This window comes from Myotis brandtii, unplaced genomic scaffold (assembly GCF_000412655.1).
Source record: "Myotis brandtii unplaced genomic scaffold, ASM41265v1 scaffold479, whole genome shotgun sequence".
NCBI classification, from domain to species: Eukaryota; Metazoa; Chordata; class Mammalia; order Chiroptera; family Vespertilionidae; genus Myotis; species Myotis brandtii.
The window spans coordinates 103,228-114,372 of NW_005368305.1; the positions used below are offsets into that span (position 1 = coordinate 103,228).

An 11,145-nucleotide genomic window follows, 5' to 3' on the forward strand; every position below is an offset into this window, starting at 1 on the left:
AGCTGCAGTTTGTTAGGTAATTTTAGATTGCAAAGGGCCAGGTCATTCATATGCAAAAGCCTCTGCTCGCAGCTTGTGTGGGGCGGGGTCTCAGGGAATCAACAGGGCGAAGCAAACAACTATGGCTGATCCTCAGCCCTGCCCTAAGAGGCCCCAGGTCTCAGTGTCCTGAGGTAATTGCTGCCAGCACCTCTGAGAGAAAGCCACCCTTGAGTTTCGACTGATGCCAGACCGTCCAGTTTCTCCCCATATGAGTCTGGGTCCCCAGAGACTCGCCCAGAACTGGAGTTCAGAGCTGTCGGGAGCTTGAGACTCCCTCTCGATTGAAAAAGACAACCATGTCCTCAGTTGCCAGCCCTTTCCGCGTGCACCTCCGTACCTCTGCACTTTACTTCTGCACCTCCTCTGAGTCTCAGTGTGCTTTTCTCCTTCCTTCTATTTGTAGAGTTTCCACTCAGCCAGCCTTCCTGTAGTTCTGGATGATGTCTGTTTTGTCTTTTAGTTGTATTTTTGAAGTGGTTGTGCGAGGCATTAATTTCAGGTGTTTACCTATGCCGCCATCTTGGTTTCTCCCAATCATTGTTTAATAGCATGCTATTTAGCCTCCAAGTGTTTCTCTCTTTTTTTCATTGTTTTTATTATAGTTGATTTCTAATTTTATGCCATTGTGGTCTGAGAAGATGCTTCATATGATTTCAATCCTCTTGAATTTGGATAGACTTTGCCTGTGTCCCAATATCTTGTCTATCTTTAAAAATGTCCTGTGCGCCCTTGAGAAGAATGTATATTCTATAGCTTTGGGGTGAAATGTTCTGAAGATGTTATCTAGTGAGTCATTTAGAATAAATATTTCTTTGCTGAATTTTTGCTTAGAGAATTTATCCAGTGGTGTCAGTGGGGTATTAAAGTCCCCTAGTATGACTGAATTGCTGTCGATCTCTCCCTTGATATCTTCCAGAAGTTTTTCTTATGTATTTGGGTGTTCCTGCTTTGGGTGGATATATGTTTATCAGAGTTATATCCTATTGTTGAATTGCTCACTTTGGTATCATGAAGTGGCCTTCCTTATCTCTTGTTATGGCCTTCACTTTGAGGTCTAATTTGTCAGATATAAGTATTGCTACCCCAGCTTTTTTTCCATTTCCTTTCAGCTGAATTGTTTTCCATCCTTTCACTATCAGTCTGTGTGAGTCCTTTGTTCTGATGTGGGTCTCTTGTAGACAGAAGATATATGGGTCATGTTTTCTCATCCATTCAGCTATCCTATGTCTTTTGATTGGAGCAAGTAATCCATTTACATTTAAGGTTATTATGGACTAGAGGCCTGGTGCACAAAATTCATGCAAGGGTAGGGTCCCTAAGCCTGTCCAGTGATCAGGGCCAATCTGTGGGGTGACTGGTGGGGCAATTGAGAGGCACCCTCTGGCACCCGCCTTGCTGGATTAGCACTGCCTGCTCACCAGCCCCACCTCCCACTGCCGCCGCTGGTCGCCTTGCTCTGTGGGGTGATTGGCGGGGAGACCAGGGATCCCTGTTGGCACCCGCCTTGGTGGGGCTGGCGCTGCCTGCTCACCATCCCCACCCCCTCTGCCACCAGTCACCTCCCTCTGCAGGGTAACGAGTAGGGTGATCGGGGGGAGGGGGGGGCCCTGCTGGCACCTGCCTTGGCTGGCCTGGTGTCTGCGGGGTTGGGGACAGCTCCTGCATTGAGTGCCTGGCCCCTGGTGGTCACTGTGTGTCATAGCAACCAGTTGTTCCACCATTCAGTCGATTTGCATTTTAGGCTGCAAATTTCGTGCACTGGAGGGGGTGTCCCTCAGCCCAGCCTGCACCCTCTCCAATCTGGGACCCCTCAGGGGATGTCCGACTGCCGGTTTAGGTCTGATCCCAACCACTCACCTGCCTGCCTGCCTGATTGCCCCTAACCGCTTCTGCCTCCCAGCCTGATCACCCCCTAACCGCTCCCCTGCCAGCCTGATTGACACCTAATTGCTGCCCTGATGGCCCGATCACCCCAACTGCCCTCTCCTGCCAGCCTGGTCACCCCTAACTGCCATCCCCCACAAGCCTGATCACCCCCAACTGCCCTCCCTTCCCTGCAAGCCCAGTTGCCAACTGCCCTTTCCTGGCAGCCTGATTGCCCCCAATTGCCCTCCCCTGCTGACCTGGTCTCACCTAACTGCCCTCCCCTGCCAGCCTGGTCCCCCCCAACTGCCCTTCCCTGCTGGCCTGGTCACCCCTAACTGTCCTCCCCTACTGGCCTGATCAACCACCACTGCCCTCCCCTGCTGGCCATCTTGTGACCACATGTCATCTTGTTCAAGGACGTGATGGTCAATTTGCATATTACCTCTTTATTATATAGGACAGGTACTTCTTTGTGGCCATTTTTATTCTTTATGCCTGTGTTCCTTCTTCCCTTCATATTTCTTCCTTTTACAGCATCCTAATGACCATTGTTTTGAATAATTTCTCTGAAAAATTGTTTGCCTCCATTTCATTTACTTCCTTTTCTGGTGATTTAATGTCCCATGGGTGCTGGTCTAAGACCCCTCTCTACTGTTCTGTTTGCCATGTCTCAGCTTCCTGCTAGATAGTCAGCACCATGTTGAAGCTCCTAGCAATCCACATTCCTCTCTGTCAGATGCCACAGCCTTGATGTCAGCCAGATGGGACCACTCTGCCTGCTTTGTTTGCCTACTTTCAGTTGTATTTACAGAAGCATCTATTGCTGACACTGTCTTTAGGTGGCAGTGTTTCTGTATTAGTTTCTGGGACCAAATGGCCCCTTAGCCCTGTACCCAAGGACTCCCTGGGGTATTTCTTTCTGTTTCTTGTATCATTGCTATTATTCATTTCACTTATGCATTAGCTATAATCAGTGAATATATTTTGCTATTATTTGGAACAAACTGCTCTCTGATCATTTAACAATATAAAAAATAAGATTTTTAACCTTCATTATTCCTTCTCTGATGATCTTCCTTCTTTTTTAAATATATTTTTATTGATTTCAGGTAGGAAGGGAGAGGGAGAGAGAGATAGAAACATCAATGGTGAGAGGGAATCATTGATCAGCTGCTTCCTGCATGCCCCCTGCAAGCCCGCAACCTGAGCATGTGCCCTTAACCAGAACGGAAACTGGGATCCTTCAGTCCCATAGGCCGACACTCTATCTACTGAGCCAAACCAGCTAAGGCATGATTTTCATCTTATGTAGATCTGAGTTTCTGACCTACCAATATAATTTTCTTCTTTCTAAAGAAATTTTAATATTTTTACAAGGCAATAAATTCAATTTTTGTTGGTCTGAGAAAGTTGTTATTTGTCTTTCACTTTTTTAAAAAATAGATTTTTATTGCTTTCATAGAGGGAGAGGGAGAGATAGAAATATCAACAACGAGAGAGAATCATTGATTGGCCGCCTCCTGCACACCCCCTACTGGGGATCAAGCCCGCAACCCTAGCATGTGCCCTTGACCGGAATCGGACCTGGGACCTTTCAGTCTGCAGGCCAACACTCTATCCACTGAGGCAAACCGGCTAGGTCTCTCAGTTTTGAAAGATAATTTCATAGGATACAGAATTCTAGGCTTGGTGTGGTTTTATTGCCCTAACACTTTAATATTTAAGTCCACTCTTTTTGCTTGCCTGATTTCTGAGGACAAGTCAGATATGATTCTTATCATTGCTTCTTTATAGATAAAGTGTTTTGTCTGGCTTCTTTCAAGATTTATTTTTTATCTTTGATTATCTACAGGTTAAATATAATATACCTAGGTGTTGATTTTTGTCATTTACCCTGCTTCATGTTCTCTGAGCTTCCTGGTCTGTGATTTGATATCTGACATTAATCTGGAGAAAATTATTGCTGCAACATCCTTTGTTACTTTTTGTCTTTCTTCTCCTTCGTGTATTCCCATTACAAGTATGTTATACCTTTTGTAACTGTCCCATAGTTCTTGGATATTCTATTTCTTTTTCCTCTTAGCATTTCAGTTTTGTAAGTTTCTATTGACATATCCCCAAGTTCAGAGAGTCTTTCCTCAGCTGTGTACACTCTACTAATGAACCCAACAAATTCATTCTTCATTTGTTCAGTGCTTTTAATTTCTAGCATTTCTTTTTGAGTCTTTCTTAGAATTTCCATCTCTCTGCTTACACTACCAACCTATTGTCTACATTTTCATTGGAACCTTGAGTATGTCAGTCATAGTTGTTTTGAATTCATGGTCTAATAATTCCAATATCTCTGCCATGTCTGTGTCTGGGTCTCTTCAAAGTTGTTATTTTCCCTTTAATACATTGTACATATTTTTGTTTAAAGGTTAGCATGATGTCCTGGGTACAAGGACCTTTGGTATATGGTGGTAAAGTATGGTAGGAGGGTAAGAGTGTTGTGGCTCTAGGATTAGGACTCAGTCTTTTAGTGAGCCTGTGCCCTTGGGCTGTGAACTTCACTAGTGCCTCTCAGGTCTTTTCTATCCTCACAGATTATACAGGATGGCTAGAGGGGTGTGGAGTTGGGTATTTCTCTTCTCCCAGATAGGATGGGCTCTGATAAAACTCCCAAAGGTTAGGGGCTGATAAAATACTTTCTCTTAAGGACAGGTCTTTAGAATAGAATGCTGTGGTATATTTCATTGTGGTTACTTTACCCCCTCCCCTTGCCAGATGGCTCCTGGACAGAAGTGTGTCTGCTCACACCATGACTGGATTCCCTCTGGAGTTTTTAACTCTTAGACTTGTTCACACTGAGCCTACAGCCAATTTTCCATTATAATTTTGGTTTTCCTGCTCTGGTACTGGTTCCCACAGAGGTGTCTTCTCTGTTAGGTTATGATTCTCTGTATCTGCCTTCCCATATCCAATATTTGGTTACAAGGGCAGTAATTTGCCCTGTGACCTCACTTCTTTCTTTTTTCTTCAAATTTTAATGTGTTTATTTCTACAATTTGTTATTAAAAGATTGTGAAAAAAGGAATCCTATAAATAGTAAAAAAAAAAGGGGGGGGGGAACAATAGTGCTTCATGGCCGGAAGCAAATAGTGTCAATGTGTTTGTAAACAAGGTCAAGTTGCTCAGACTATTAAAAGGACAAAAATAAAACTAGTTACAGATAGCACAACTGTTCAAGAGGCTGGGAGTGTGGATTTTTGGTGCCCTAAAATGGCCAGCAGAATACTTAATTCTCCATTGCGGAGCCTGGGTCACCAGTGCCATCTCGCTCTCCCTATAGAAAACCACACCAGAGGAAGCAAGCACTGTCTCTCTCCTGCTAGAGGGAGAGTCGGTTCTGAGAACAGGGCCACCAATAACACAGCTAGAACCACCAGCTCTCTGGAACATTAGGTGTGAGAGAATTTGAAACAGTCAACATTTTCCTCTACTTTTGCAGGAAAATACTGGAAGTAAATAGGGACATGGAGTTCAACAGCTGGCCAGGGGAGAGGTGTTTTACATTCAGTAGTTTGGAAGCATACTGATTCAGTGCCTCTGACTCTTCTGGTTAGAAAATACAGCATTATCCTACCACCTCTTATACTATGACCAAAAAAGTCACTTGAGGGTAATATAGGTTTTGCATTAAAGGTGAATCTGCAACAAGAAATCTGCTCAACTCACAGATCTGGGGACTCACAGGGAAGATAAGCTGTAAGTGAGAATATGTCACTGAGAAATGCAGGTGTGAAGTTCTTAGTGGATGTTGCCGGAGTAAACCAGATGTGACTACTGGGCAAGGGGAGGAAAGAAAATCTTGTCCTCTGCATGCATAGTTATGTCCTGGGATGATCCCCCAACTCTGGAAAATTGATTTAATTTTCGCAACGAATTAATCAGGCAGGGCAGCTCACTTAAAAAAGTAGCTCGTCTCTCTAAACCTAGTTTTTGACCAATGACTTGAACTAAAAACAATTCAAACCACTGGGTCATTGCAGTCCATGAGTTAAAACTATAACAAGGAGCAAAGGGCATAAGGACATAAGTGGAAAGCAAGCCCTGTTTACCCAAGGCGAAGGTGATGAGGGGAGAAAACCTCTCATTGTATTTTGTATAGGATGGGAACAAAGGAAGAATATTTTCATTATGGCTTTAGGATGGAAGCGCTTCAGATAGTCCCCTGCTCCCCTCCCCCCAAATCAAAACCCTGGTGGCAGTGACAAAGCCAGAAAACAACCTAGCCTCCCCCGCCCCCATAACCGTGCCCCGGTGGCTGCGGTCCAGTTGCCCGCGCTTCCCAAGGCTCCCGATGAAGCACACCAGCCCACTTCAGTAGATCCAATGCCCAGGTGGCCTGGGGGTAGGGCGAGAGCCCTTGTGGTGGGTTGCTGGCAGCCAGGCCCAGATCTGAGTAGGGCAAGTCTTCAGCTCCCCTCTCCTGGGCGCCTGCGGCTCAAGAGACGACCTTGGGACCTGGATAGGGCTCCCTCTTTCACCAGAAGCCATCGGCTTGAGGGGTCTCCGGGAGCCACACCTCTCGGGGCAAGTCCCAGGTCGATCCGGAGGCCTCCTTGGCCCTGACGGGGAGCCCCCTGTAATAGTGGCAGTCCCGGTCGTCGTTGGGGTCGTAGGGCGGGGCCAGAATGTCCAGGAAGGCAGCGGGCCAGTCCACAGCATCGATCTGGTGCAGGTTGTCCCAGTGCGGCGTGAGCATGCAGGGGCCGCTGGCGAGCTGAGCACGCCAGGCCGGACAGTGTCCCGCTCGCGGGGCTGCAGCGGCAGCTCGAACTGCTGCTCCGGCAGCGGGGCCCGCTGTCATTGCCCACCCGCCTCCAGCTTGTCCGTGCAGCTGATACGCATGGTGCCGGTGCCGTAGAGCACCTTGAGCATGCCGTGCATGCCCGGGTGGTCGTGCAGCGGGATGGACGTGCCGCTCTTGAGCAGGAACACGCCCAGGCCGAAGCCATCCATCTCGTAGATGTGCATGTAGGTAACGGGTGGCAGGTTGGGTGGCCTTGCGCGGGGCGCTATTCAGGTCCTCTGCACGGACCTGGGTTAGCAGGCTCTTCAGCTTTCTCAGGTTCTCCGGGAAGCCCTGCGGCATCAGCGCCTCAGGTCCTGGCACCACGCCACGATGGGAAGCGCTGCGTCCACCCCCGTGGCCTTGGAAGGTGAGGCAGGCCTGGCAGGCGATCCGCTGGATCAGGGAGGCCACGTTGTCTCCAGGTATGCATGGCGGTTCCTCCAAGTACCGAGGCCGGCCCCCTCCTTTCCTCCACCCCTTGCGGTTATCTGCGGCCCCCACGGCTGTGAGCACCCCGGGCGGGAGGCCCCGCGGCCACTAACCTCTACGGCCGGTGCTCCTGCCTCACGCCCCCTCCGAGCAAGCGCGTGCCCAGCCCATGCCCGGCACTCGCGATCCAGGAGCAGGTACCGGCCCGGTGGGCCGTGGGGGGCTGTGCCTTATCCGAGGCTCCAATGATGCGGCCCGTACCTATGATTATGGACAGGCGCCGTGACCTCACTTCTTTGATTAAACCAAAGGTTGTCAATTTTTCAGTTTGTTCAGCATTTTATTTGTTGTTAGGATGGAGTGATGAAGCTGGACCACAATCTGGAAGGGTCTGAGATACTACCTTTGAGCTCTAAACTTTCAAGACTTCTTCCTTCATAAAACTGATAAGATTTTAATGCAGAAAGTCTGACCCTAAGACTGATAGTTAGATGTATAATAAAACTTTCCTTTCATTTATTTTAAGGGAAAACAGCTTCATAAAAATAAGTGAACTTAGTAAACTAAAAAGGACTTATAGCCTAAAACCTAAACCTATTGCTGTAGAATATCCATTTCTTTGGGATTAGGCAAGACACTTCCCCAGTACCAGTATAGGCTATAAATAGTGTGATTAAAAGTGATAAGATTGATTTCTGCATGTGGTTGAGAGTTTAGATTTCTATATAATGAATTAAGTATGATTTATAGAGAAACTGCAGCTCTATTTCTTTCAATTATCCAGAGTACATGCTGTTTTGAGGATTTCTTTAGTATGAATGTAGTGAGTGTGTGTGTGTGTGTGTGTGTGTTCGAGACAGAGAGAAAGAAACTGAAAGAGTACAAGAATATACAACCCCCCAAATAGAAACATGGAAGCATATTTTTCTATAAATTTCTCTAAAATGGTAAAATCAAAACTGAAAGACAACAACGGAGGAAATGGGTTATAGATCTAAGTAAGTTTGTAATTTCAATACTGTTGTTATAAAACTCGTCAATTATTTCATGAGAGAACAGCAGTCCTCAATCTCAATGGAAAACCTTTGGTGACCAATACATTTTTCTCTCTTCCATAAGCCTTGGCCTTACTCCTAAAAACTGCTCTATAGAAACTGTCCACTAAATAGGGTCATGGAAACATGCAGGTAAGACCTACATGCAGAAATTATATTTACAAAGAAGTCCAATCACTTACACTGGCAGATATTTTAGTTTAGTTTAGATTCAGGACCTTAAAAATAGTAATGTTAATTAAAAAGCAACTTTTATTAATGAAAAGTCAATGAATAAAATTTGCTTTCAAAAGTTTAAAGTTACAAAGCAACAAATTAAGAAATTAAAAGTTTAAAACTTCAATTGCTTATCCTCATATTTTAAAATAATTCTTGTTTTCTATAGGCTTTCTATTTTTGGAGGTCAAAATCTCTCTCTTTTAAGTTTAATCATATGGAACATCTAGGAAAAAAATCAAGAAAATCTCACACATATTTGGTGACAATGAGATACTTTAAACTGTTAGTATGAAAGCAAGTTTTATATAACTATTTACAAGGCAACAGATGTTTTAAAAATTGCAGCCTAATGTAATAACTGTAATATTGCCAGAAATATAATATTTATTTTACTAACTTAAAAATAAATGTGGCTGGCCGGTGTGGCTCAGTGGTTGAGTGTTGACCCATGAACCAAGAGGTTTAGTTTGATTCCCGCTCAGGGCACATGCCTGGGTTGTAGGCTCGATCCTCTTTTGGGGGTGTGCAGGAGATAGCTGATTAATGTTTTTCTCTCATTATGTTTCTATCTCTCTATCCCTCTCCCTTCCCCACTCTCTAAAAAAAAAAAAAAAAAAAAACATTAAAAAAATAAATGTGAAAAGTAGGTTTTAAATAAAAGTTTAATCAATGCTATTTCTAATCTATGCAATTTAACATTAAAAGTTATAAAAACATAAAAATATAAATCTCTTAAGCAATTATTCTTTTGACAGATTCAAGGAAAAATTTTCTTTTTGTCCACATATTGACTCTAATCAAGCTGATAATCTCATCTGGGAGTACATAGATTTAACAATGGTATTGTTGGCTTGTGGTTTAATATTTATCAAACACATTTCTTATTTTACATACCATTTGTAATACACTTATTCAATCTTCCTTGTGGAGGAAAAGCATTTTTTGTCACCTGTGGTTTTGTTTCCTCTGTTTCTAAAACGACAATTTCCTTAGTTTCTTCATTTTCTCCAGTATTATCATCTTTGAGGATCTGAAGTAAAACAAAGGAATATTTTAAGAAATTTACTTTCCATACAAATTTATGAAGGTATAAAACCACCAAATCTCATAATTAAACTCGTATTATTACTGTCAACATGGAGAATTATACACACAAAAGACTATTCATGCTCTATATCAATATATGATATTGACATATGGGGATGTCATAGGTGTACATTTTATTTTGCAGGATACCTTGACTTAGCCTTTTATAGACTTCAGGCCTGTCATTTTCATTTGTGATTTATATATATGAATAAGTGGGCCTATAGTGTGGATAGAGTAATTAAAAGTGTCCCTCCTCAATTTAATTCCCAAAGATTATCAAACTAACTTCTGTGGAATAAAAATACAACTAGCCCTAACTGGTTTGGCTCAGTGGATAGAGCGTCGGCCTGCGGACTGAAAGGTCCCAGGTTCGATTCTGGTCAAGGGCATGTACCTTGGTTGCGGGCACATCCCCAGTAGGAGATGTGCAGGAGGCAGCTGATCGATGTTTCTCTCTCATCGATGTTTCTAACTATCCCTCTCCTTCCTCTCTGTAAAAAATCAATAAAATACATATTTAAAAAAAAATACAACTAAATTGGAAAGGAGATAAAATATAATTTAACATGGACTGATTTCATTTGAAAAATTATGTAACTGAAGGAAAAATTTAAAAAAAAAAACAGATCAAGCCTTCAGAAGGTGAAGGTTCAAGCTTCCACTATTATTTATAGATAACATATTCAGATAGTTCAGGGGTATACTTCAATCTTCCAGACTTTTAATAGTAGTTAGTCTAATTATGAAACTGCTGGTTTAGGGAGAAAACAGTTCATGAGAATACTGAAAAGCTTTTCCCAAGGTAAAAAACAAAATTTTTTAAATAAAAAAAGAGTCAAGTTAACCCTAGAACAGAGATCTTCAAATTTGCCTTACTGTCCTCATGATATGTATATATATATATGTGTGTGTGTATGTGTGTATGTGTGTGTGTGTGTGTGTGTGTGTGTATTGATAATACTTTGGGTCTTTGAGTGCATGGAAGAGAGAACATCACATTGTCACAAGAAATGGTAATGAAGGCTAGAGAGCATGGACAGAATAAGGGAAGGAAGAGGAAACATTTAATGGCTAGGGGAACAGGGGCACCATAGCAGCTGATGTAAACAAATTATGTAGCTCTTTAAGATCAAAGTTCTTTAAATCGAATCACGATTAAATCTGTTTGAGTTCCCATGTAGAGATCTTTTTTTAAAAGTCTATCACTATACAAAAGGGCCAAGGTAAAGACACAAAGATGAATTTTGATTAGGATAAGTAAAAGGTCATATACAGTAAAACCATATTTCTTTAAATTTTATTATTTCAGAATTTATAACAAATTGACATAAACTAAGATGAAGTCTTTTTTTGAAAATAATATATAAATTTATTAATAAATAAACAGTAACAAAAGGATATAACAACAACAGAGGCATGATCTAAAAACGACAAAAACATGATATGAAAACAACAAAAACATGATATGAAAACAACAGTGATGCAAACAATGATTGATAAAGTGATTAAACTTAATCTAATATCTCCCTGTACACCACATTAAGAGTGACAACACTTTCAGAGTGCTTGACTAATTTCCCTTGTGATGAAGTATTTAGAACTTTAACT

The 11,145-nt window shown here is 42.8% G+C and overlaps 1 protein-coding gene and 1 pseudogene across 1 annotated transcript in view; both read right to left on the bottom strand.

Moving 5' to 3' along the window:
* Positions 1-11,145, bottom strand: part of LOC102238694 (sodium/hydrogen exchanger 9B1-like) — a 77,155-nt gene that overhangs the window by 64,717 nt on the left and 1,293 nt on the right. Inside the window, exon 2 of the mRNA XM_014547552.1 lies at positions 9,343-9,478. Coding sequence (XP_014403038.1) covers positions 9,343-9,478 — 136 coding nt within the window. The remainder of the gene's footprint in view (positions 1-9,342; positions 9,479-11,145) is intronic.
* On the bottom strand, positions 6,434-7,279 carry LOC106727765 (annotated as a pseudogene).